A 27,023-nucleotide genomic window follows, 5' to 3' on the forward strand; every position below is an offset into this window, starting at 1 on the left:
ACAAGCTTGCTTGAGCCGGACCAATCAATTTAGATATCACCCTCTTCATCCGCATAACCATGACTTTAGTTACTATCTTGAACAGCACATTACAAAGGCTGATCGGGCGAAATTGTGTAATACTCTCGGGCTTCCCCACCTTCCCAATCAGGACTAACATCGCATCATTCAATCCGTCAGGTAAGATACCGGTCTCAAAAAACTTAGAGACAGACTGCACCACTGAATCTCCAACAACCTCCCATCCTTTCTCATAAAAAACTGGCTGATATCCATCCGGGCCAGGCGCTTTGTACGCTCCCATACTGCGTGCTGCACCCTCAATCTCCAATGGCGAGATCGGCTTACTCAACGCCATCTTTTCCTCTCGGGTGAAACTCTGAAATCCGCTGTGCGGTAGTGCCGAGACAACCTCATCAACATCGTCTAAAGAGTATAAGCGCTTGTAATAGTTTATCGCTAGTTGCTCCAGTTCTTTTGGGTCCGTTACCCAACTCCCCGACGCATCCTTTAATGCTTCAATCCTATTCCTCCTTCTTCGAATAATTGTCGATGTATGGAAAAAGGTGGTGTTTCGGTCGCCTAACACAATCCATTTCTCCCTTGATTTTTGAAACCACAGTGTTTCCTCTTGCTCCAGCACCGTGTCCAACTCTTGAATTAACTCTTCCTCTCTCTTGATCAACGCATCCGTTTGAGTATGTTCTAACTCATCCTGAACCGATTTGATCTCCACAAATAAGCCTTCCTTCCTCCGATTCACATCTCCAAAAATCTCCTTATTCCATCTCTTTAATCTGACCGTAAGTGTAGCAAGCGCTTCCATAGTTGTCAATTCCCTTCGCCAAGATGATTCCAATAAGGCCTTAAAGCTCGGATGGCTCATCCACGCAGCCTCAAATCTAAAAGGTCTCCTCGTCGGGTCCCTACTCACTACCGGGTTCAGCTGGACGAATAGGGGAGTATGATCCGAAGCTAAAAAAGGTAGGTGAGTCACGGTCGCCTCTTGCCATTTCACTCTCGCGTGTGCGCAACAAAGCACTCTATCCAAGCGTTTAGCCACAAAATTCCGATGTTCTTTCCCCCTCTTCCAAGTGAAACGATTGCCACGAAATCCCATATCAATCAACGATTCTTCATTAATCCAATCACCAAATAACAATGAATCTGGTGACAAATTCCCATTTCCCCCCACTCTTTCAACTAAACGGACTATGGTGTATGAGTCTCCCCCAACAAATAAAGGTCCATCGATTCCTTGAATCTCATCATGCAGAGTAGCCCATAAGCCATTCCTCCTACTCACTGATGGTGCCGCATAAACCGCAATTATATGCATTATCTCCGACTCATTCTCCACCCGAGCGTGAATGTATTGCTCCGAGCTCCCAACAATCATCACATTACCTACTTCTGATCTCCACAACAACCAAAGACCACCACTCTGCCCATTAGCGTCAATTCTAAAAACGTTAGAAAACCCCAAACTTTGACAAATTCGACTTGCACTATCGCCTCCTGCGTGCGTTTCAAAGATTGCTAGTATATCAGTCTGGAACCTCTTCAGCATATACCTGTGAGAAGAAATATATATATTAGGTAGAAGGCCTGTGAGAAACCTAAACCCAAGCCCATAGGCCATAAAACTCTACATCATCTACTTTTTTTCATCAGCAACATCATCGTCTTCGTCAGACGAATCATCCTCTTCTCTAATCTGATTTTCAGTCTGGTTCTCCTCTTCTGAAGAGGATGCAATCTGATTTGAATCTGGATCCTTTTGTTCACGCAGGCTAAAACTGTTGTAGTGGTTACCGTTATGGAATGACTTAAAACAGAAAATTTCTAAAATTAGTTTATAGCAAAATTTTTGGTAAATTTAAGTAAAAAGAGTGTAAACATACAAACAAATAGTTTCAGTGCTTCTACCTGCTATGGGAAGGAAGTGTCGTGGCTCTAGAGAATTTTTCTGCTACAAATTTGGAAGTTAGTTACAGTATTTTCTCTTAAAAAATAGAACATACATTGACTTAATTGGAAATACTTATTACTTACCGCGAAAACATATATGTTTTTTTGGAATAAACGAGCTGCTGCAATTAATTCTGGTTGTCCTCCCCAACTTCGAAGCTTCCGCATGTCCTCACAATAGGTGTCTAAGTCTTAGATGCTCATGACATGGGACATTGAGCCATTTTTGTGCAAAATTTGTATGTTCTTGCACTTCTTCTAGTTTTATTTTACATTTTATTAATGATTATAAGTTTTTTTTTGTTTTTAAGATTATTCATCCAAACATAGATGTTGAAAAAATGTTAACATGGACATTGTAGGTATAAAATGGCAACCGTTGATCGTCATAAACATTTACCTTATTATATTTGATTGTATAATAGTACATATTAAAATTTCTCATTTTGTATTCATTAAACATACTTTTTTTTGCTTTCATTTTATGGTGATAATGTTAAATATTTTTTTAGGCAAATGAAATATATTTGATGGAAAAATGTAAGAATAATTTCTGTTGTACAAACAAAAAAAACAAGGAGAGCAAGCGAGAAAGCTTTATTATAAAATTGAATAATTCCAAAAATAAAGTAATTGATGCTTTAAAGTTACCTTTCCACTATTGGGAAAGCTCATTGCTGTTTTAGATAGCCTAATTGTTAATAATCATAACTTATTATATTCTTAATTATTTATATTAATTCTATATGGTTTACATCGTAAAAATGTTATAAAAATAAACATGCGAGAACATATACTTTTTCTTTGTCGGCATGTAAAATCATATACATGTATCAATATTATTATGTACTTCTACTGAAAGTATTAAACCATTTAGGTGATTTCTGTGAGGTTACTACTAATAAAATATAATATTAATTATTAATTTGGTCATATGGTAAATGCTGGTAATTAAAAGCAAAGTGAATGACCGACCGTGAGTGCGAAGGTCAGAGGCAGAAGCTTGTCACTGGAAACCAAACCCAGAAACGAGATTTTTAACCAGTAAAGTAGATATTGAACGACGGAGAATCTAATCAGAATTCCAGAAGTAGAGAGCTCACAGGAAGATTGAAGAAGAGGACAAAAACGAAGTCAGGCAAAATCAAAAGCCGTAGGTAAATATTTGTTTGTCTATGTTTGGCTAACCAATTTGGCTCTGATTCGTTTCAAGGTTATGGTAGATTTGAGGCTGGAACAATCTAAACCGAGAAGAAATCAAATTTCGAAGTTTAACCAAAAATGTGAACTACTTTTGTCACGCCGCTACAGAACAGAACTAGAGAATTGAAGCACTGGTTTTCTCAGCATAAATAGAAATAATTAATTCTTGGGGAAAACTTTTTTTTACCTGAACATTCAGTAACCTTTATATTTTCCTCGAATTCGTATATACAAGCACACCCATAGTTTAGGGAAGTAAAATCTAATTATTAAAAGGGTGCTTATAACTTCCAAAATATGGATTTGGTTCTATGCCCTTATAAAAATGATGATACATACAATTGTTGAGTTTTTAAGAGACCACTTAGACGAGCTGAACCACGGCAGCGACTCTAAGAGCACCATTCTGGAGAAGTTCAGAGAGCTCATCGAAGAGCAGAGCGGTGCGCCATCCCCACCCTTTGGGAGCTTTGGGCAAAAGAGTTCCTCTTTGTTTGAAGCTCCCAAACAACATCACTTCTCTTTTCGACGGGCAGATCAGCTGCAACGAACAGAGAAGATTGTATATAATGAAGTGTGTTGTTACAGAAACCAATCATTTTCGACACAATATAAACGTTTTGTAATACGGGTTTGACAAGGAAACTATGATTTAGATGCATCACCTAAGAGTTTTTTAATTCCACATAGAAAGATGCATAACTAAATATCAATGAGAACTTGCAAAGATACCTGGTAACGTGCAGTCACTTTGTCACGAGGATCTATGTAAACGTGGACCTGAATAAGGGAGAAGAGATTGTTACTTCACAAGACATGACTATTCATATAGCTCTATTTTATCAACAATATACCACAAAACTGACCTTCCTTATTGAATCCACTGTCTCTGCTTTACGACGGTGAAGAAACAATCCTGTAGAAATGGGATTATAAAGGCTGAGTATGTATTATGACACACCAATTTTATGTGAGGAAAACATGCGACCTTGTCATTGTGTTGACTTAGCTTACCAATCGTTCGGCGTCCTTGAGGGTCTTCATCATTAAACGCCTGAATGCTAATCTGGATACGGTATGAAAACGTCTCATCAAACAAATTTCATCGGAAAGCTAGAACAGCTCCAAGAAAAAAGCTTGATGATTGAGTTATGAGTTTTTGATACCTTCCACAGAGAACCAGCATAGAAGAATTCAGGTGAGTGCTCTACATGACCGTTAGCGAGTCTATGGACATCCTCAAATTCAACTCTACAGAAAACGAAAAAGACAGGAACTGTTTACCAAACAGGACAAAGCAAGGAGTCACAGTAAAGTGAGGATAAACCAGGCGAGATAGTTGCAAGTAAACAAAACGAAAACCTTACCCAAAACGAAAGGGAGGAAAGTGACACAAAGGTGTCCTTGTATCGAGTGATATGGTACAACTTGCGTTCTCCCACTCAGTTCCTACTGAAGGTTCCTTTGATTCTGACATTCCAACAGTAGCTCCACTACTGGACCCTCCCTCGTTCTGATCTCCACGAGTATTATTACCAACACCGCTTGTCCCGTGTCTCAGCCCAACTAGAGCTGTCAAGCCGTCTTTTGAAGTTTCTCCACTTTGATCAATTCTACCATCAGAACCATCACTAGCTATAGGTTGCTGACCATTTCTGTTTATGGGAACACGAGAGTACACAAAAGGTGTGGGAGGCCAAGCAGGCGGTGGTACAAATGTAGCTTCACATCCAATGCCGGCAAGTCCATCAATGTGTTGTCCTCTAACACTGATCCTGACAGGCTTAAAGATGCCAATTCCTTCACCTTGAGAAGACTCTGCCACATACATGTTTTCCATGTCTCCCATCATATTGTTCTGCGTGTTGTCTTGGCAATAATAGTTGTTGAAGGTTGCACCATGGGAAACACCAAATCCCTGTTTACACGCACATGCGATACTGATAAGGCAACACCTTTTGCATGTGTTGGCAGCAACTTCCTGCACCCTCTGACTAAGAAGCATCTGGATAGTAGTCAAACAGAAAGACATTAGCGCATTTATGTACGAAACATATAACACTAGAGTGTGATTGCTCATGATAAATGCCTCTATTTCATTTGCCGTATTAAGTGTAAATGCAGCAAAGCATATCCACGATCGCTACATTTCTAAGACTTACTGAATGAGAAAACAAGCAAGTTTGAGGGAAAATAACCTGCAACCAGAGGCCATCATTCACGGCTTTACAAGGGAAACCCAACTCTTCCAGTTGTTTTCTTGCGTTCAGAAGTACTTCAAAAGACATATTGCAATACAGAAGTGAGCCACCTTCAAAAGTGTTCACAAATGCATTGTATTCTTCCTCAGTAAATCCCCATTTTCCTTTTAGACAGTCTATAACCTGCCTCGTCCCGACAACGCGTCCACCCCAGGTAAGAGCAGAAACACCACAGTTTCCCCACTCATTGACCACAAAACCATCAGAGGAAGAACCTAAAGCAGGAGAATTTCTAGATTCTGCGCCTGATAACCAGCTGTCATTACTCAAATGGTACGCTTCTTCAGAAGGTCCTTCAATTGCCACCCCACTGCCTTCTGTCTTATCAACACCACTGGTACAAGTACGACCAAAACTTGTCTGTGAGTTCGCAGATTGCTGAAACACGAGACTTGAATCAGAACCTCCTCTTTTGAAATTAATAACACCTTCTGCGAGTGGAACAGTCGCATCATCACTAGCATCCCTTAGGTCATCTTCAAAATCTAAACGACCTAACTTACAGTCCAAACTCCTGAAGGAAAAATCATTTATAACATTTTTCCCCTTCGATATAGCAGACTCTACAGAAAAGCTTGTCCCTCTCTCAAAAATGGAATCTTCGCTGGAATGTTCCGAGTTAGAAAGAGCAGCATTTGCTATGAAGGCATACATTGCCAGTTCAAACCTTTTTAACATGGAAAGAAACTCAGTTTAAGGAAACTTAATAAATAAATATACAGGATGAAACCATAATCAACCAACTCTGTGCAATGCTCCATACCGTTTTTCTTCACTAGGGATCCATAATTCATCAGATGTCAGCAACGCACATAGGGTCTGTGCAGAGAGTTTTGGCAGCATCTGACCATAAAACGCGATTTCATAATTAGCATATCACAAAAACTAGGATACCAAGCTCTAGCTTTCTAGATAGAACGACATGTAAGCAATTGAAGAAAGTGAAGCCAGATTTGTCATGTCAATGATTAGGACAAACACTTAAGCAACGAGATGTGCAGAGCAGATATGCTAGAATGGAGATAGTTTTGCCTCTGGCAGATACCCAAAAGAAAACGAGACCATCAACAACTACATAAAAATCATAATTTCAATCTAAGGCATAAGCCATTATATTACCTCTCTCAGTTCCATGGCGCCGCTTTGACAGAGATAACCCCAGCAAGCATTCCTTACTCGTTCTCCATGTATGCCATAGTCTTGGCTCTCTGCAAACACCTGAGTCACAAGTTCTGTTTGCTCAAGATTCATGGAGACTAAGGAGGTTAAAAAATATATATAATTAGGATTTCTCAAACCTGATATGCGAGGAAGTTTGAAGTCCTCAGCTCAGAAATAATAAAATCAGTGCATATTGCACAAAGATTCTGTAGAATGAAGCCCCTAATTTTTTTAGATCAATCGATCCAAAAGAAAGTAATATTTTGATGAAAAGAAAACCACCATACACATAATGTTTTGGAAATAAAATAAAAATAAAAATTTGAATTCTGGAATGGAGTGGTCCAATTCTTAAGAATTAAGAATACCTGAAGGTCCAGAAACGAAGCCGCAGCTAAAACGCGAAAGGCATTATCATCATCAAGCTTGGGATGATGCCCATAGAGATAAGCCAAAGCAACAGAAATTGCATCTCCATTAACATTTTTATCATCTACTAGTAAATTAACAACCGGAGAGCTTGCTTCTTTCCATGGACCTTGGAGCATGTTCCTAGCAAAGTTGCGTACTTTGTAATCAAAACATGAATATCAAAGGCAAACCTATCAAAATTCAAAAAATTTGTTGATAATAATCAAGCTGGATCATTCAATTCCAGAATTCAAAAAATATGACCATTCCATCGTATCAAAATCCCACCATGACGTTACGGTTCAATATTCAAACTCTACATTTTGTACGAAACTCAACGAGCTGTTTATGAAGTGGAAACCCAGATTATTAGAGTCGATTCTCCTTGTAAATCGGAAATTCACAAGGATTATACAGATCATCATACCTGAAGTAAGAGCTGCGAGATAGAATCAACCGGTGGAGGTGGTAGCTGGATCCCATGGCCTTGACAACAACATCGGAAAACGAACCAGAGCCGAAACCTTCGGATTGGATATGATCGCATAAGGAAGTGAGATTACAATCCAGAGCAGGAAGCTCCGATGAAATCTGATCACTTTCAGCATGAGAAGGAACCGGAGGAGAAGGCTGAGGCGACGGTGGTGGGGGAACCGTCATCCTCATTTGATGATGCTGGTGGTGGTGGGACGCCGATGTTCTAGGGTTCCGATACTCTTGGTCCATGATTGGAATCAAAACGAAGCAAAATTCAAATCAATTGTTCAAGGAATTCAATTTCACACGGAGAACATTACGAACGACGAGAAATGGGAAGCCATGGAAGAAGGAATAAGCTCTGTACACACACACACTTACAATAAAAAAAGTCGCGTGTGGCGTAGAAGTGACAGCCTAAACGACGTCGTTTGGCGGAGTAATTACAACGGTGTCGGTTTTTATACCGAGATTAGTTATCCGGAGAATACCAACTTCAATAACCGAATCAAATTAGTATAACCGAACCGATGATTGTTACCGTTGCAGCCAAAAACTTCCTAACGGCTAGCTTAATCTTCTGACCTTTACCTTTTGAATTCTTCAATATAAAAATTGAAAAAAGAAACGAAATTTTTCTCTTTATATTAACTTTTTCAGCCCTACCAAGGATTACCCAGAGACAATTTTTCAAATCAAAGTCTCTCTCTCTCATTCTCTATCTATCTCTTTGATTTCTCAAAACTTCCATCAATGGCACTAAGGAACATTGAAAACGCTCTTCCGATATCACAGGAACGACCTAAGAAGCTTCCAAAACTCACAAAGCAGCCGGAGATTGGTCTGAACGACGAAAACAACCCCGTGCCTCTGCCTGAATCATCCATTGAGTATGTTGCATCTGAAAATCTCAAACCATTTCCAGATCCGGAATCCTCTGTTCAGGTCAGATTCTTACCTAATTCGTGAAATATGTAGAGTAGTTTGTTTGGATCATCATAGATTCGATCTAATTTTTTTGTTTGGTTAATAAATTGTAGAGATTACTGGAAGAATTAGCATCAAAGGATTGGATTAAGGTATGCGACTCATTGAATAACACAAGGAGATTTGCAGTTTATCACTCTTCTCTGTTCCTTCCCATTCTGTGAGTATCTATCTTTCTCATCTTGAATTGCTCAATTCGATTCTAAGCTTGTAGAATCACTGTGTTTTTGTCAATTTGAATTGTGTAGAGAAAAGCTTATAGTAGTAATGGTGAAAGCGATGAAGAATCCTAGAAGTGCATTGTGCAAGACTTCGATCATGACTTGTTCAGATATCTTCAAATCATATGGAGAAAAATTACTGGAAGGACCTCATTTGAAATCAATGGACGATCTGGTAAAAACAATTGTTTTGTTAAATTTTTTGAAGTAAGATCTGATTTGGCTAGAGATTTACTTAAGTGCTATTTTGATGGTGTCAAACCAAAACAGTTACTGCAGCTGCTAATGAAAGCTTCACAAGACAAGAAGTTTGTGTGTGAGGAAGCAGAAAAAGCACTGAACACGATGGTTAACTCAGTGGCTCGTTTGCCTCTTCTGCGTAAGCTCAAAACTTATGTTCGCCACAATAACCCTCGTGTCAGGGCCAAAGCTGCTGTGTCTACCTCCAACTGTGTTTCCAAAATGGTATAAAATGTTTTAAAATGGTCAGAGCAAAATGGTTCATGTTCTTGACCTGTGATTGATTTTTTTTTTTTTTCAGGAGGTAAATGAAATGGAAGAGTTTGGGATGGTTCTGATTGCGCAAATGGCTGCTGATTTGTTGAATGACAAGTTGCCGGAGGCAAGGGAAGCCGCCAGGAGTATGGTGAACTCGATTTATGATAAATTCACATGGAATGAAGAAGAAGGTGAAGAAGGAAACAGCAAACAAGAAGCTTGGAAGAAGTTTTGTGAGAACAATGTGACAGGGCTCAATGCACAAGCCATGATCAAGATCGTCTCATCTCAATAAGTTTCAATAAGAAGAGATATCTTTGTCTCTCTGATTCTCTGATTCATGTAAAATACGTTTTTACATGACTATAATAACAACCTTTCTATTCCCATTGTAGTATCTGTGCCTTCGATTCCAATGTTTTTATAGCAAATTATTCAAGATTAATGCGATCGCAAATGCTTGAAACAAAGTTTTGCTTTAGAACGGTTTACATTGGTATGAAGCAGTCGAACGCATACATCTGCAACTACATGTAAACATGCCAATCAATTTCTAAGATTGAAACATGCCAATCAATTTCTAATATTGAAACGGATATTAACCTATTAGATTATAGATTGTGGACTTGAAGATTGGATACACACATTTTCTTTGACCACTTCATCTAGCAATTACTTCCACTACTTGACAGATTATAGATTGTGGACTTGAAGATTGAATACACACATTATCAAACTTGTCTAGCCTACTAAACTTACTCAATTTAAATTGTGTTTGCAGGTAAATGAGTGTTTAAAATCAGGAAACATCATCAATACTTAGCAATGTTATACAGAAACTAGTTACCGCTATTTATCAATGTTATTAGATTACCTGAACTTCAGCCAAATCGTCAGTCTTCTCTGTCCCAATCTTATCAATGTCTGCAGTCTTTAACCAACAATCCAGAACGTATAATGAAGCTATTTTGCAAGCCATAAAAACAATTGGGGCCTATTTGTGAACTCTCTGAAATATGTTGAAGCTATTTTGTAACAATCATCCAAACCATTTGGACTATACTTATAATTTACCAAAACTATTGGGCCAAAACTAAATACGTATTGACAAATTGGGACTGTTTCCTGACTTTACAAAACATATTGAGGCTATTTTGTAATTTATATAAATAGTTGACTGTTTGTAAATTATCAAAACTAGTGGGGGCGAAACTAAATTCCACAGTGACAGACTCTTTGAGTTGAAACCGTTACGACTTACTGAGTGAAGAGTAGAAATGTGGCGCCGGAGGTTTAGCACGACCGGCGTGACTTCTGGGCAATTAACGAAGAAGAAATGGGACGCGGTGGTGATCGGCGGCGGCCACAACGGTTTAATCGCTGCGGCTTACCTGGCACGCGGTGGTCTCTCCGTCGCTGTTCTCGAGCGCCGCCACATCATCGGTGGTGCGGCAGTGACTGAGGAGATCGTTCCTGGCTTCAAATTTTCACGTTGCAGTTACCTCCAGAGCCTACTTCGTCCTTGTATTATTAGGTTTAACTCTTAAAATTCCTTTTGAATTGGTTCGATTTTAGTTTCCGTCGTCGTCGTCTCTGATCATGGATTTTGGATTCAAAAGAGAATTAGAGTTAGGCAAACACGGACTGAAGCTTCTGAAGAGGAGTCCATCGTCGTTTACCCCTTGTTTGGATGGGCGTTATCTTCTTCTAGGACCAGATCAAGCACTTAATCATTCTGAGATTTCTAAGTTCTCGAGTCATGATGCAGACGCTTACCCAAGGTGATTGGTCATACAAATTATTCAATTGAACAACTGTTTAGATATACTAAAACGGTTTGCTTTGATTTTGCAGATACGAGAAGCAGCTAGAGAGATTCTGTGGATTCATGGATCCTCTCTTGGATGCAACTCCTCCAGAATCTCTGCAAGGCGCCTCTTCTTTTAATGAGAAGCTGAGCAATAAGATGTCCAAATCTGCTTTCTGGGCTCGTTGTCTCCGGCAAGCAGCTTCTTTGGGTCAAAAAGATATGGTGTATGATCTCCTATTTTAACATTATCTCTTAATGTGCGCTTTTTCAAAAAAAAAAGGACCATTGTTGATCTGAATGCTTCTCTTTAATGCATTGGTAATTTTATTTTGTGAAGGGACTTCATGGATCTTCTATTGTCCCCTGCATCAAAAGTTTTGAACAACTGGTTTGAGGTGGTTTTCTTTTACCTTAGCACGTACTGGTCCCTAGGATTAGCATTAGCAAGTAGTAGTAATATTTGGTGGCACACGTTTTATGTTGTCCTTATGCTTGCAGTCTGATGTCCTGAAGGCGACTCTTGCAACAGATGCTGTGATTGGATCTACGGTAATGACCTTCCTAATTTAGATCTTGAGCTTTGAGGTTCAAATTTCTTGAAATCGAGTCGTTTCGTGATTTATTATTATTAATTTAATGGAACGGAGAGGTGAGAAATGCTTCTTTACGTTCAGGAAGCTGCTCATACTATATTGTGGAGTTAATGTAGTGCTCTGAACTTTGATTGACAGGCCAGTGTCCATACTCCTGGAAGTGGATATGTCTTGCTACATCATGTGATGGGAGAAACAGATGGAGAGCGTGGCATTTGGTCGTAAGTATTTGAAATATTGAATTGTATTTTCCTAACGCGAATTGACAATGGAGAAATATTTATGTATGTTTTACATAATTCTGGATGCGTAAGCAATTGAAGAACTCTTTTACCTGACTCTGCTAAGTAGCTGATAAGAAATCTTTTGGCAGTTACGTCGAAGGTGGGATGGGCTCTGTCTCCATGGCTATAGCCAATGCTGCAAAGGAAGCTGGTGCTCAGATTTTCACAAACACAGAGGTTTTTGTTTTCCAGATCATTTTGAGGGCTTCCCTTGTTCATACGTTATGCGTAATAGTGGAATTCTAGTTAACATCTCTCTTATCGGATTGCAACACCGCTTATTACGCTCAAATTTACTTTGCAGGTTTCTGAAGTATTGACTGAGGATTCTAGCATCGTGAAAGGGGTTAGTTTGTCGTCAGTGATTGCTGGATAAAGTGAAAATTTAAATCGAACTCATCTGATAAAGTGATATCTGGTATAAGGTTTTGCTTGCTGATGGTAGACGGGTAGAGTCATCCGTTATATTGTCCAATGCAACCCCTTACAGAACTTATGTGGTAAGTCTTTTCATGTCATATTTTGTCTACTTACAAAACTCCATTATATGTCAGTCTACATTGAGTTCTTCTGTTTCGGATAACAGGAGCTGGTTCCGACCAATGTTCTTCCTGAAAAGTTCGTCGGTGCTATAAAGAACTCAGATTACAGCTCAGTAAGCATTTTATGACATTTTTTAGTTCCTCATTCTCTCGTTCAAGGGGAGATAAATCTCTACAGAAACCAAATAGTTTTTTATTTTATTGCTCTAAGTATTTGGTGATTGATTGTTTAATTGCTGTGAACAGGCAACTACCAAAATAAACTTGGCTGTTGACAAGTTACCACAGTTCCAGTGCTGCAACACTAATCATTCGAGTCCAGGGCCAGAGCATTTCGGCACTATACACATTGGTGCAGAGAGGTATGCTTCATGCTGATTTTATCTTCATTTGTATATATATATATGAACAAATACAAACATCAATGGCTCTGTTCTATCTCTTGCTCTGTCAGCATGGACGAGGTTCACTCCGCATGTCATGATGCTGAAAACGGCTTACCATCAAGGAGACCAGTGATCGAAATGACTATTCCATCCTCACTAGACACTACCATATCTCCTCCAGGCACACTCATTCTCCTTTTACTTTACTCTCAAACTCTTTTACTTGTGTTTAGTATTAGTACGCATTTCAGCTCTGAATGTGAGTTTGTATATAGGGAAACATGTAATCAACTTGTTCATCCAATACACTCCTTACAAGCCATCAGATGGAAGCTGGGAAGATCCTGCATATCGAGTGAGTTAGTTATACACTCTTATCTAACCTCATTACTGTTACTCCACACATTCTACATTCCGTAAAACTTACAAAACAGGCCAATCCGGGTTTACTGTTTGATTGTGTTACATCAGGAAGCATTTGCACAAAGATGTTTCAAATTGATTGATGAATATGCACCTGGATTTAGCTCATCCGTCATTAGCTACGATATGCTGACTCCTCCCGACCTCGAACGGGAAATTGGTCTAACAGGTAGATTATGTAGTAATTATTCTAATAAACGAGATATGGCCACACCATATTTGACAGTCCCCACATCTGTATTCTTGCAGGTGGAAACATCTTTCACGGTGCCATGGGATTAGACTCTCTCTTCTTGATGCGACCAGTGAAAGGATGGTAATTTACACTCTCTCACAACTCAGAAAAACAGTCTTTACGATTATTCATGATTCAAAAAAATTGTGGGAAAATGTAACGCAGGTCGAATTACAGAAGCCCTTTAAAGGGTCTCTACTTGTGCGGAAGCGGAGCTCATCCTGGAGGCGGAGTTATGGGCGCGCCGGGAAGAAACGCAGCTCATGTTGTTCTTCAAGACTTGAAGAGAATCCAGCGAGAATAATCTGAGACTGCAATATTAACTCTCTCTGTGTTTTGGCTCTTTGACTACAAATTGAACTCTCTGTCTTCACCAGAGACTTCCCGGTCTCTCTTGGTGAGGACAGAATGACAGATGCGTTATGTTATCAACCAATAAGAGGGCTCCACGTGTAAGTTACCCAAAAACTGCCCTAAAAGCAACCAAATATGGAAAGTGGATAATTACAGGCAAGCGACAACATCGGCGCCGCAAAAAAGAAAAAGAAAGAAAAAAGCTAATCTTTTGATGATAACTCTTCCACTCCGAGACGACGATGAGGAAAACTACGAAGACGAAGCTAAAATGCTCCTCATCGGAGAGACTGGAATCGACGTTGAGAGTTTCTCTCCTCTCTGTGACGGTGCACCGGAGCTCCAGCAGTACAACATCCGCTCAATCGAGTCAACGGTCGTGATCCGTCAACTGACGTCACAGGGTCTCTCCTTCCAGCTCTGGCCAGCAGCTTCTACTTTCGTCACGCTGCTCGATAATCACCGACGTGACCCTAGCAACAGTCCCCTAACCGCAACACTCTCGTCGCTAAAACCCGACGGTCCTGTCTCCTCGTCGTCGTCTCCATCGATAAACATACTCGAGCTCGGATCTGGAACCGGCGTCGTCGGAATCGCTGCGGCGATCACTCTTTCCGCTAACGTCACGGCGACGGATCTCCCACACGTCCTCGACAACCTCAGCTTCAACGCCGACGCCAACGCGCAAGCCGTGGCGAGATTCGGCGGGAAAGTCCACGTGGCACCGCTACGATGGGGAGAGGCTGATGACGTGGAGCTTCTGGGCCGGGACGTTGACTTGGTTTTAGCGTCGGACGTTGTGTACCACGACCATCTCTACGAGCCTCTACTCAAAACGTTGCGTTTGATGGTGACGGTGATGCGTTTAGAGGGGAAGAGGTTGATATTCTTGATGGCTCATCTGAGGAGGTGGAAGAAAGAATCTGTCTTCTTCAAGAAAGCTCGAAAGGTTTTCGATGTTGACGTTATACACTCTGATGTTCCTCAACAAGGTTCCAGGATCGGCGTTGTGGTCTACCGTTTTGCCGCGAAACAAACAAATCAAAATGGTCGGATTGTTTCGTGTTAACAGTTGAAGTTTTCAGGATTAAAATTTCCTTTGATAAAATTTCCCAAAATGTGTTGTCGAAAGTGTTATTAAAAATTAATGGGAATTATAAGCATTTAAGGCTACAACCCAAAAGAAAATCCAAGAAACCAGCCTTACTAAATAAGGAAACTCTCGTACGCATTGTTTTTTAGATTTTGACGTCAATGTTTGCTTCTTTTGGAATTGAAGGTTGCGGTCAAAGAAATATTCACTCTATCAAATAACTAACTAAAATTAAATGAGCTAATGTTTTGCTTCAACATTAAAAAAATTCAGAAGGTCGATTGATGATTATTTTTGTTTGTGTTGGTCTTAGATTATTGATGAACAATGCATTGAAAGTTGCACATACTTTACATCTGTAAATATTGCAATAAATTACATAAATATAAGTATAAGAAGAAAACAAAAAACAATCAATGTCTCTCTTGCATTTCACATGGGCCTCCTAAACATCGAATTTCCCAAAATTTCAGAATTAGTGAGACATTTATTGTTATAATAATCTGAAAACCATTCCAAATCTATCTCTGCCACTTAATTTGTTTAACTAAACGCAGCTTCGTCGTTGCCTAGTAATGTAGGTGGATAGCTCATTGATTTATCAAGCTCCATGAAAAAAACATCGTATCGCTGCAACTTGTTTATTACTCTTTCATCGTTGTTCTTGGATCAGAGTACGTAGGGCTCTTTCAACATCTTCAAATGGTTGTCCAGCATACAGCGTAAGCTGCCTCTTCTTCACGACAATCACATTCTTGCCACCAGAACTCAATTCGTTATAAAGATCCTACAATAAAATAGAAACTCATATCTCACTGTCTTCTCTGATCATATCCAAGGTTCTAAGCAACACTATTCTCTTACAATTTAAGTACATTTCACAGAGACAGGACATTTTAGAGAGAAGATTGTTAGTAAAAGAAGGAGCTTATTTACCTTGGTTGATATAGGAGCTATATTGGCGCTGAAATCATCCAAGTCTTCGAAAACTGATTCGAGCAGATAGGAGAAGTTTATAGCATCACTTTGATCCTCAAATGCAATCATGTGTGAGACCTGGCCCTCGTTTTGTTCCATAGATTCCGTCCTCATAGTAAAATATCCCTCAGTTATTTCTTGGTCGATATTACTCCGCATAAGAATTCTCTGAACAGAAGAGAAAACAGTAAGTACTGGCCCCAAAATATGTTATGATACTTCTTTTTCCTGAAGTGGGATTGGATCTGGCAAATCAAAGCATTCAAAACAAAAAGCATCCAATAGTATTCATGCAAACTAAACGAGAACAATGCTATAATACACAACCTACCAGCACATAGGGAAGCTTCAGCCACCACATATTGTTCTCATTCCCAGATTGTTTCTCCCTGGCTCTCTGTTTTCCTTTCCTGACTTCTCCATGTTGGCCTGACGATGAAGTCCTACCAAATCCAGAACCAGCTTCCATATTTGGTTTACGGTCCACTTGACTTCCAGATTTTCTTGACTTGTTAACTTCGTTTGATGTTCGCCTTTGCTCAGGTTCCTGAGCAGCACCTAAAATTTTAAGATAAGCTGAAGATTGAAAGAAAGTTCTTCTTCAAACCTAGTTTTCATATTCCGTATATAGTTAACCATCTCACAAGATTATTACGCATGATCAAATTCGCTAAAAACACCCCTAAAAGCACTTATTCTACCAGAAATCATCAATGTACTTAACATAAGATGTTGCAGGATCATAGCACTTATTCTAAAAACCTACCAGAAACCATCTTGGAATCTGAACTCCCTACTTCTTCTTGCACTTCTTCAGGAATCTTCTCACCATCTCGAGATTCACTAACATTCCCATTTTGCCTTCCCTTACTTCCACCAAAGCCTTTCACATTACCCGTTGGAGGTTTCTCGGCTTTAAACTTGTACTTCTTCTCAAACATCAAACTTTTCTTCTCATCCTTCAAATCATCATTTCTTGATCCATCCAAAGGCTCTACACGCAATCCGGCCAAACCTTTTCTCTGAGAATTCAACCGTTTCTCCATGTTAGACAATCTTGCTTCAATCTCTCTCTCAATGTCAATCCCTCCACCAGGATTCAAGGTCTCATCTTCTTCTTTCTCACCACTCTTTTCCTCGCTCCTACGTGCTTCACGTGCCATCGCTCTGATCTCTTCAATCTTCTCGTTCATCTCAAGATCCTCTAGCGAAACAACATTGCTTGTTCTTCCCCATTTCTGCTATCTACATTTTCACTTGAAATTTCCGGAGTTTTCTCGGATTTTGTTGTGTTTCCCAGAAACAAAACAGCGCAAACAGTTTGAAAAGCGAATATTCCGATCAAACACAATCCATACTTGGCTACTAACTTCGGAGAGAGCTTACTCAATATCCCATTCATCTCGTTAGACACAACCGAGCTACTTGAGAACTGAAGCTCCTCTACACCATCGTCTTCCTTGGATAATACGTCGCTTGGAGGAAAATTCTCCGGCGATTCGATTCCGGTTAACACGGTTTCCTTCGACTTCGGGTTTAATGTTCTGAGGATTTTAGGTCGCAGGTAATTTTTTCTTCTTGGTAACTTCGACGAGAGTGGAATTGAAACGGAAGAAGAGCAACGGATAACGTTAAAGGAGAATCTCTTGCCGGTGGAGTACGACGGAAGCAGAGTCGAAGGAGATGTAAAGACGGCGCATCGGAAAGCCGCCATGGCTACGGCGGAGATAGCTAGCAGAGATTCTTCCAAGCCAAAACATCAGGCACACAGAACAAAAATGAAAAACAGAATAACAAATAAACCCCAAACTTTTAAAATATTCCGTATATTCCGTTTTCAAATTTGAAATTTTCAAAATTGACCACAGTGGATAATTTTGTTTTCTTCTCTAGGCAAAAATTTTGTTTTGAGCCGCCTTTTGTGTGGCAATAGTCACTCTCTCTGTGGTCGTCTCGTCTTCCACACCATCACTTCCATAGCCACAAGCTTCAGATAAACCCTAACAAAACCCCAAAAAGACCTTCTCAGACAAACAGAAAATCACAAAATACCTCTTTTTGTGTCCTTCTTCCTTGCCGATTCACGTTTCCTTTGTTTCCTTCTGTGTCTCTTCCTTTGTGTATTACTATAAACTATACAAAAAAAGGTAATATGGAGCCAAGAGGTATTTCAATTCTTGCGGTCGATTCGGAGAAGCCTCGAGCTATTGCGATTCCTGCGGCAAGAGCGGTGGCGGCTGATGCGTTTCTTCTCACTCGCACTCTCTCTGGCACGTTTTCCTCTGCAGGTTCTGTTCCGATTCGTGCACCTCTTACAATTGATGACGGTGATGATTCTGGTTCTGCAACCGATGAACATAACTCAGATATTAGTAACGCTAGTAATTACAGTAGGGGAGTTGATTCTGGGACTGATGACGGATTCGAGTCTGTTTCGGGTGATGCAGACGATGAGACTGAGTTAGAGGATGTGATTATGGGTGGGGTTAGGGTTCACAGAGTTCTAGGGGATAATCCAGGTGGAGAAACTGGAGATGGGAGTGATTTTTCAGGTGGGAGTGTGATTTATAGACCATTTGCAGGTGATATTGAGGAGGAAACGTCGTTGAATTACTCTTCTTTGGAGGAGGAGAGTGAGAACAACAGTGAAGATGTTGATGGAGTTAGCGAGAGTGAAGTTAGTGAAGCCGATGGAGTTAGCATGAAAGCTAAAGTGGTCATTCCTCGGGCCATTTTGTCTTTGGATGATGATGAATTTGATGAAATTTTGGGTAGTGATGATGAAGGGGCTGCTTTGTTGCGTGTAACAAAGGCTCCAGGTGGTGAAGAAACCGAAGATAGGACATCGCAGTTTGGAGGTGTTGGAATGGCTGATGAACCAGAGTGTTCGGATTCTGTGATAGGTGAATTCGTTTCCACAGAAGAAGAAGTGGTGATGGACAATACAGATGAATTGGATAATGGTTTGAAGTCGTTTGGGAATACTGATGAGCAGAGTCTTGGTGTTCCAACAGGAGGTGCTAATGATTTTATCGTGGAAAAAGAAGGGAATTCTACTGAGTCGGCCATGGGATTCGGTGGAAATTCCAAGCAACTTGTTGAGCATGAAGTTCAAAGAAGTATCATCAATAATGATGGTGGTGGTAGCATTCATGAAGTTGACACATTGATGAAGCCATGTGATGTAGAAGGAGTGGACGATAATGCAGTTGAATCAGGAAAAATGGGAAGGGTTGATAAACCAGAGTGCTCAGGTTCTGTTACAAGTGAAATTGTTTCCACGGATGAAGATATGGTGCAAGTAAAAATTTCTGACAATGGTTTGGTGTCCGTTGAGACTAGTCTAGGTGTTGCACCGGGAGATTGTAACGAGTTTCTGGTGGAAAGTGAAGGAAACGTTGTTGATGCGGATAGAGGATTAGATGAAACTTTCAGCAAGGAGAGTGGTAACAGAACTGATGATAATAGGTCTTGTGAAGCAGATGAATCGATGATTCCAGGTGAGGGGTCTATTGGAATAGGAAGAAAAGAATCAGGGGATGAAGTCACTGGAAATATGATAGGCGAATCAAAAGAACACTGTGAGAATGATTGTGGTGCTGTTAGCGAATTAGAAAAATCTGAATGCAAGGGCGAACCTGAAATTGGTTTGAGTTCTGAAACTTTTCAGTTGAGTCCAACTCTGAATGCTGTAACGACGAGGAACCTTGAGGTCGATGGAGGCATAGATGTTGTTGTAAGTGGGTGTGGTTCTTCTGACCAAAAAGCTGAACAAGAAGCTGAAAATGAAGGAAAGCAAGAATCGGAGGATATTAATAGGAAGTTATCACTTGCTGATGAAGATAGAGCACCAAGTTTAAGAAATTCCTTTGAGACTGCCAGTGAGAGTCCGGAAAAGAGGGGCCAGATTTTAGAACAGATCAATAAGCAAGTCTTTTTTCAGTCTGATACTGAACCTAATCAAATCTCCATAGAAGAAACGAGCTTGCTTTCAGTTAAAGATGTTGAGAGAACCATGCTTGAAAATTCTTGTGTAACTACTTATGCTGAAGTGGAAAATGAGACGCAGATGGCACGGCTGGTTAACAATCACACTTTTATGGGGAAAAACACTGAATCCAATTTTCAGAATTGTTCTGAAGAATTATCCCCTGATAATTCTGTGCAGCTGATAAGTGAGAAAGTGAAGGAAAGAGTCGAGAAGACCAAGCTCTTGAAAGAAAAGCTCCAGAGGATTATAAGAACAATAGATCTTGGCGGTGAAAATTCAGCTGTTACTGAAGTTGAGTCTAAGCTGAGCCTAGCTGATGGAGAACATCAAACGTCTTTAGGGCTTGATTACGTGTCCGACGGAACAAAGATAATGCTGCCTGAACAAGAGTTTCCAGATGATCTAGACTTCTCCATTAATGTCCTTGTTATCGGGAAAACCGGGGTGGGAAAAAGTGCAACGGTTAATTCTATCTTTGGGGAGACTAAGTCTCCTGTTGGTGCATTCCGAGTTACCACAAAGTCTGCAAATTACGTAGTTGGGAATGTAGGAGGAGTCCTGATAAGAGTACTTGACACGCCAGGCCTCGTGTCTTCTGCAACTGAGGAACAGTATAATCAGGATGTCCTAATGTCGATAAAGAAGAGCATAAGAGCGTTCCCAGTTGATGTCTTCCTTTTTATTGACCGTCTAGACGATAATCCAGACATCCATTTACTTAGAATCGTCACCAGTTCTCTGGGCTCATCAATATGGCGAAACGCTATCGTGGTCCTAACTCATGCAGCTTCCGATGTCCCAGATTCTTCAAGCTGCAAAGACTTTATTGCTCAGAGATCTTCTCTTATGCATCAATCAATCAGACAAGCAGTTCCGGAGTTAGCGTATGTAGACCAGAGCAAGATGCCTGGAATTGTTCTGGCAGAGAACAACAACTTGAGCTCTTTATGTGGAAACAAAACCAGCGAATCTACTTGCGTGGACTGGAGATTGAACCTACTGATACTATGTTGCTCGGTTAAAATCGGGTCAAAAGCGGATTCTTTGCAAAAGCACAAGGCCATTATAGAAAAGGCCGGTGTTATTGGTTCCCAGCGTCGGTCTTTCACTGTATTCTGTTCTTTGTGGAATGTGTTGCTTCTCGGGGCTAATTCAGGACACGCTTCTCATTCGCAAGATGATTTAGAGGAGAAGAAAAGACGTTTACTGGATTCTTACCCTGAAATCCTCTGGGACGATCAGAGTCAGGAAAGTCTCGAGCCAGAAGACGAGGAGACAAGACATGAAAACGGAAATGTAAACAAGGGCTTGGAAAGAGGAACAGTTCATGGTCGTGTGAGAACAAGAAGAGGAAGACTTGGATTCCAAGCAACAAAAAGGTTTGGTATCTATCTCGATACATCTGATTTGCACACAGGGTTTTCCATTGGAAGCCGAGGCTGTAGAAAACACGAACAAGAAGAAGAAGAAGAAAGGAGGATCTTGGTGAGGATGAGAGGCTCGATGTCTGTTTTAGGATTGGTTCCTATGTTTATGTCTGTCTTCACCTGTGTCTATGGTCGAAAAGATAATTAGATTGCTCAAGTTATAGATTTTGTAACACAGCATATGTAAAATAGCATAAAGGCTTGGTTTATGCGATTGACCATACAAAAAAAGTACTAATTCTAATTCTAATGTTGCGGAGATAAGCAACATACAGTAGTATTTCAATTATAAAGTTCATTTTTCGGTACAGTTTTGATTTTGAATCGGTTGAACTAAACCAAATTGAGAATCCTAAGATTTACAGATCTTTTTAAAAAATTGTTCAAAGATCTACAAAATCTTAATACCAAACGTTCGATGTAGATTTGAAATTTGAATACACACTTATGATCCCACTCGATCCAATCATAACGATACTTTTTTAGAACAGGGGCATTTTAGACATTTCGTTCATACAGGTTTGGGTAAATCCTTAATAGTAGTGATGCTTTTTCTGTTCTTGGTGATACACACACATCGCTCATCTCCCTCGTCTCATTCGCTTCTCGCTGAATCCAAATTCTCCATCGTTCGATCAGACACCTAGAAATGGTATGTATGATGCTTCAGATCAGTGCGCGTTGATTGATTTCGATCGAATTTATGTTCTCGTTCACGAACCCTAGGCTCATTCTTCAGATTTATCGATTGTACTTTAGGGCTAAATTTTTGCAGATGTTATATATCTTCGGATTATTAGGCTCAGTGTCATCTAGCATGGCTTTCGATTGTTGTTCTGTTTCTATATATATTGCCTATCGAAATTTTGAGTTGAAAACCCGATTACAATTGGATTTTGCATTTCTTTGATTTTCTTTTCCATTTGTGCGTATGAAAACTTGAGAATTCAGTCTCTGCAAAATTTCCAGTATCATGAACATGAAGTTAAGGATCTGATTGAGGATCCAGTATAACTTCAGAATGACCATGTATCGAGTTTTTTTTTTGTGTGTGTGTATTGTTGGTACTAAGATAGTTTTAGATGTAAATATCCTGCATGAGTAAATAGTTCGTGCTTGTTTGTTTTACCTTAATCGATTTCTTAAGCTTCATCAACATGTACTGATGCTTGTTGTAGATCAATGAAGTTATGTTCTTTGTGTCTTTTATTTCCTTCTTATCGCTATTTCTTTATGCTGGCAGGATGGGCATGATTCTGAGGATACTAAGCAGAGCACTGCTGATATGACAGCTTTTGTGAGTGTCCATTTATAATAGATAAATTACGTCTTTGGTCAGAATCTCTTTGTTTGATATGCTTCTGACTTTGAGACAATATCACTTGGTTTTTGTTACTGAATCCTTAAAAATCTTATCCGCAGGTCCAAAATCTTCTGCAGCAAATGGTGGGTTTTCTTACAGATCTTTTTTTGTCATTTTAGGCCTGTGAATTGCAGCTTCAAAAGGTAGATTCTGATAAATTTGGTTATATTGTGTGTTTCAGCAAACTAGGTTCCAGACAATGTCGGACTCCATCATCACAAAGAATATCCTTTTATCAATCTGTGGTTTTACTTTGAATGTTGCTTCCATTAGAATATTTGAAATGTTTCCCTCCTAGAACAGGAGTGATGATCTCTAAGATTAGTTTCTTTCTGCCATTAAATCAAAGGAAAGAAATCTAGTACTAGGAATTGACAGTTCTCTAATGAAAGTTTAGAGGTAACAATGATCCCTGATAATTGTTTCTTTGTGTCTCAAAGGATAGAAGCTTAGTACTAGGGATCGGCAACTATCTAATACCAGATTAGATTACTTCAGTGTCTGTTCTACTGATAGTAACACATGTCTCTATGTTATGTTCTCTAGTTAAGTTGCTCTTATATTGCTTTCTTGTTCTGTTCAAGTGAATTTTGATCCAGCAATTTGTGTTCATGACATTGGTTTAAATCTCTCCCTTTACATAAATCGTAATCTCCTTGACTTTGATGGTTCACTCGATGACATGGGAGGCAGAATCAATGAGCTGGAGCAAAGCATCAATGATCTAAGAGCTGAGATGGGAGTAGAAGGCACTCCTCCTGCCTCCAAATCAAGCGATGAACCCAAAACACCGGCTAGTTCCACTTAAAAACTTAAGTTCATCATCTGTTTTTTCTTATGGCTGCTGCATCTGCAGAAAAATCTATGAAAATTGTTAAGAGCAGTATTACTTATTATTTTCCAGTTTTAAGACAAGAATATGTTGTTCTGTTCATCAAATAGATTGATGATGTGGTACATTATAATTATTCTGCATCTATGAATTCCTTTCTATGTTGGTTTTGAGAGAACTGAGAAACCTAATGCTTGAAGGTTTTATGTTATTGTCGATGCTACACAATTGTAGGGAATGATGGAGAAAAATCCGCTATTTTTAATTTGGGAAAAAGGCTGACCAAGTTTCCAACTTGACAATTGATCTATTCTCGATTTGGTTCCAATTTATATTTTTATTTATAGTTTTTGAGTTTGTCATTAGAGAAAGTGAAAAATACAGTATAGGAGCCGTAGACCGATTGTAGCAATTATGAGTTGTACAAAATATTTGTTCTTAAAGAAATTGGGTCGATTTGGCTGATGTTAATGGATCATCTAATTGTGTATTGTTCTTATATTTACAAATGACTCCAAAAAAAAAAAACAATTAAAATTGTGAATGGATGTTAAGAAAGTGTATGTTAAATATGAATGTAGATCAATCTATCATTATCAATTTAACAAATAACAATCGGTGATGAGTTGGTATATGCTTGTCATGAGGTATGAGTCTATGGTCCAAAACTTTGGTTTATATTCCTTTTTCTTTATTATTATTTTTTAATTTTTTTGTGAGGTTGTTACCCTTGAGGGCCCGAGGAGGAAATAAGGGCCGTTAGATGAGATGTGCATTAAATTAAAGTGTCTCTAATTTGTTGTTTTGATATTTAATGTTGTCTTCTTCATTTTTGAAATTTTTTTCAAATTCACATCTCCCTCCAACTATGGGAAGTAAATGAGTCTTTTCTTCTCTTCATTTCTTTTTATTTTTAATATATTTTACATAAATTGACAGTTTTTCTCCCCCAAGCCTCTTCAAGGCTCCAAGACGAAAAACTATGGGAAGTAAATGAGTTGTAGCGTTTATCAAGTAAAAAACTATGGGAATTAAATATTTTATCAAGACAAAGACCTATACTGACATTTTTTTGATACATTAATTTCTTTTAGTTGTAGCAACCAATTTTAGTTTTAATCCCCAAAAAAAACAACTAATGTTATTAGTTGTAAATTCACCATTACAAATGAAAAGAATACACCAAATAAACGTAATAAATACGCCACGTGTGGTTCTGCCGAAAGTGTTTGCATGTGAAGCTGCTTTTAGTTGGCCCCAACTAAATAATCCTAATTATTTGTCTCTCTATTTCCCACTTGTCAACAATTATTCATTTCTTCAACAAAAAACGGGGAAAAAAAATAATTAATTTTTTTCCTTAAATATGACTTCTTCCTCTCAACTATAGTTTTATAATTTATATACCATATGAACATCTGGTATTTCTTCAGCACATGCAAAAAGCACCCATACATATTACTATTAAACTACAAATGTAATCATACCTGATAATTGATATATTAAAATGTATACATCAATCGTTTGTTATTTTTTATTTTTGATAAAATACTAACGTTTGTTATTTTTAAGAAATAAAATTTACAGTTTGTAATACATATATTTCTGGTCATATAGCAAACTTACATCAAGAAACAATGTAAACATTCCCAGAAATGTACACACATACTATATAAACTCTATATGTAGGTGGATGAAACTATATTGTAATAAAATTGTAAGCAAAAAAAAAGTAAATAAAAATACCAGGAAACAAAAATAATAATAATAAAAATCTGAAAAATTGTATAAAAGTAAAAACAAAAGAATTGAGATACACAGAGAGTGTGAGAGAGAGATCATCATCGCCTGCAACGAGTAATGGCGCTACAGCCACGAGAGTAAGGGTTTGCCTGAGCTCCACGTCGGCAATTGTAGTAAGATGCGCCGCGGCGCGAGCAAGGAACCGTGTTTCTCCTCAGCGCACCGTAGCTGATGTACCTCGTCGTCGCTAAGATGCGCCGGTTTATCTCAGAGTCCATCTCGAACTCCTCCGCCGCCGCCGTCGAGCACTCGGCGATGGAACCAGTGCACTCTGTCTCGATCGGCATGAAATCGGCGGCGAATCCGACGGATTGGGAGGTCGCGACGGAGATTAACCAGTGGACGGTGAGAATTGCGATGATCGGAAAGATTGCCGCCGCGCCGGATTTTCTGGAGAATCCCCTCATTATTTCTCTCTCTCTCTCTAGCTTTTTGTTTTTGGTCAGGTTCAAAAGTTTTATCAAAGGCAGAGAAAGAAATGGTTTAAAAGAGAAAGAAGAATTGAAAATGCCATTAGGATTAGGGTATATTTACGGGTTATGCCACTTGACTGTAACCAAGACAATAAAGTAGAGTGTAATTTGAGATCTAATGATGTATTAACGCGTTTTAAGTTCTCTTGTCAAACACAACTGTATATTTCTTTACTGAATTTTCTATTTTGATTTTATTCAACATTTTTCTTCTTGGCAGCATATTTTATTCAACTTAAGAGGATAAGATATGACGCATGTACTTGAATATACCAACAGATGAAAAAAAAAATATTTGAAATAAGAAAACTAGTGTTTCCGACCAATGTGTCTTATGTAGAGCAGGGCCTGAATCGCATGACCATCTGTTCTTCGCCTGCTCTTTCTCCTCGGACCTATGGACTCGTTTTGTAAACAGAGTATGCGCTCCTGTTCCTCTCTCGCTTCGTGCTGTCGTTGCATTCATCTCCTCCAGGAATCACTTCTCTTCAGTGGGACTGAAGTCTGTGTTTAAGTTTCTGCTTCAAGTCGTTATCTACGCCATTTGGAGAGAGCGCAACTCTCGCATTTTCAAAGACTCCAGCTCCCCTGTCCCAGTTGTTCGTGCTTCGGTGGATAGAATGCTTCGGGATCGTCTCCTCTCCTTCCCGCCGATTTCTACGACGTCTCCCTCCCTTCTTGAGTTATATTTCCAGCATCTTGGTTCCATAAGCTAACGGATGTATCCTTAATCTTCTTCCTAATCTTTTTCTCTTTCTCTTCTTGTAATAAGTGATCCCTCACAACTATGTAAAATCTTGAAAATGGTATGAATCTTAACATGTTCGACCAAAAAAAAAACTAGTGTTCGTCATAAGAAACTTATAACGTTCCCTTTGGTAAAAAAAAAAAAACTTTGAACGTTCCCTCCATTGATCAAATTGGTTAACAGTCAATATCTAGAGAAATATTTGAAATTCATACATATATTGACATTAATGGAGTACAGTATAAAAATAAAACAAAAAAAAAGTAGTATGTATAAGAACTTTCCCAAAAACAAAACACACAAGTAAATAATTGGGATTATGCAGTTAGTTTGTTGGTTCATTGATTGATCGGTTGATTAAAGCTTCCAATCTTAAAGTTCGGAGAATGCAAATCACTATAGCTCCTTAATTTAAGATTTTGCATTATCTAGGTTTGTTTATAGGTTTACAATTCTCTCAATTGATGTCAAAAACAGAGGAGAAGCTTAGTTTTGAGA

General features: G+C 39.1%; 8 protein-coding genes across 8 annotated transcripts; 5 read left to right on the forward strand and 3 right to left on the reverse strand.

The window, feature by feature from the left end:
- Positions 1-3,262: 3,262 nt before the first annotated feature.
- Positions 3,263-7,843, reverse strand: LOC18028216. The gene is made up of 12 exons (XM_006414374.2): positions 7,435-7,843; positions 6,965-7,148; positions 6,734-6,802; positions 6,555-6,653; positions 6,199-6,278; positions 5,373-6,102; positions 4,542-5,179; positions 4,341-4,425; positions 4,189-4,240; positions 4,041-4,090; positions 3,907-3,954; positions 3,263-3,715 (listed from the first exon to the last, which is right to left on the reverse strand). Exons 1-12 carry the CDS (start codon positions 7,731-7,733, stop codon positions 3,539-3,541), a joined length of 2,511 nt encoding a protein of 836 aa, XP_006414437.1. The 5' UTR covers positions 7,734-7,843; the 3' UTR covers positions 3,263-3,538.
- A 321-nt stretch (positions 7,844-8,164) lies between these two features.
- LOC18028217 (TOG array regulator of axonemal microtubules protein 1) lies at positions 8,165-9,612 on the forward strand. The gene is made up of 5 exons (XM_006414375.2): positions 8,165-8,429; positions 8,525-8,631; positions 8,720-8,867; positions 8,963-9,157; positions 9,234-9,612. The coding sequence occupies exons 1-5, from the start codon at positions 8,238-8,240 to the stop codon at positions 9,483-9,485; spliced, it is 894 nt and encodes a 297-aa protein (XP_006414438.1). The 5' UTR covers positions 8,165-8,237; the 3' UTR covers positions 9,486-9,612.
- Positions 9,613-10,411: 799 nt separating this feature from the next.
- On the forward strand, positions 10,412-13,995 carry LOC18028218 (pyridine nucleotide-disulfide oxidoreductase domain-containing protein 2). The gene is made up of 16 exons (XM_006414376.2): positions 10,412-10,724; positions 10,810-10,971; positions 11,045-11,224; positions 11,338-11,395; positions 11,499-11,549; positions 11,732-11,814; positions 11,967-12,054; positions 12,182-12,223; positions 12,303-12,377; positions 12,464-12,532; positions 12,666-12,781; positions 12,874-12,986; positions 13,081-13,160; positions 13,277-13,397; positions 13,478-13,544; positions 13,629-13,995. Exons 1-16 carry the CDS (start codon positions 10,468-10,470, stop codon positions 13,765-13,767), a joined length of 1,701 nt encoding a protein of 566 aa, XP_006414439.1. The 5' UTR covers positions 10,412-10,467; the 3' UTR covers positions 13,768-13,995.
- A 3-nt stretch (positions 13,996-13,998) lies between these two features.
- Positions 13,999-14,982, forward strand: LOC18028219 (protein N-lysine methyltransferase METTL21A). Its single transcript, XM_006414377.2, has one exon. It carries the CDS (start codon positions 14,032-14,034, stop codon positions 14,884-14,886), a length of 855 nt encoding a protein of 284 aa, XP_006414440.1. The 5' UTR covers positions 13,999-14,031; the 3' UTR covers positions 14,887-14,982.
- A 245-nt stretch (positions 14,983-15,227) lies between these two features.
- LOC18028220 lies at positions 15,228-17,638 on the reverse strand. The gene is given in 5 exon segments (XM_024150153.1): positions 15,228-15,697; positions 15,847-16,056; positions 16,220-16,446; positions 16,655-17,117; positions 17,120-17,638. Coding segments are annotated over 5 exon segments (1,518 nt in total). The 5' UTR covers positions 17,603-17,638; the 3' UTR covers positions 15,228-15,562.
- Positions 17,639-17,821: 183 nt separating this feature from the next.
- LOC18028221 (translocase of chloroplast 159, chloroplastic) lies at positions 17,822-21,606 on the forward strand. The gene has a single exon (XM_024148929.1). The coding sequence runs from the start codon at positions 18,041-18,043 to the stop codon at positions 21,452-21,454; it is 3,414 nt and encodes a 1,137-aa protein (XP_024004697.1). The 5' UTR covers positions 17,822-18,040; the 3' UTR covers positions 21,455-21,606.
- A 219-nt stretch (positions 21,607-21,825) lies between these two features.
- On the forward strand, positions 21,826-23,683 carry LOC18028222 (heat shock factor-binding protein 1). The gene is made up of 5 exons (XM_024149618.1): positions 21,826-21,958; positions 22,550-22,603; positions 22,729-22,752; positions 22,851-22,893; positions 23,344-23,683. The coding sequence occupies exons 1-5, from the start codon at positions 21,956-21,958 to the stop codon at positions 23,475-23,477; spliced, it is 258 nt and encodes an 85-aa protein (XP_024005386.1). The 5' UTR covers positions 21,826-21,955; the 3' UTR covers positions 23,478-23,683.
- Positions 23,684-25,081: 1,398 nt separating this feature from the next.
- On the reverse strand, positions 25,082-25,771 carry LOC18028223 (protein RALF-like 33). The gene has a single exon (XM_006414381.2). It carries the CDS (start codon positions 25,709-25,711, stop codon positions 25,343-25,345), a length of 369 nt encoding a protein of 122 aa, XP_006414444.1. The 5' UTR covers positions 25,712-25,771; the 3' UTR covers positions 25,082-25,342.
- Between the last annotated feature and the right edge of the window lie 1,252 nt (positions 25,772-27,023).

The sequence above is a fragment of the Eutrema salsugineum genome, unplaced genomic scaffold (assembly GCF_000478725.1).
Source record: "Eutrema salsugineum unplaced genomic scaffold, Eutsalg1_0 scaffold_1, whole genome shotgun sequence".
In the NCBI taxonomy this organism is placed as follows: domain Eukaryota; kingdom Viridiplantae; phylum Streptophyta; class Magnoliopsida; order Brassicales; family Brassicaceae; genus Eutrema; species Eutrema salsugineum.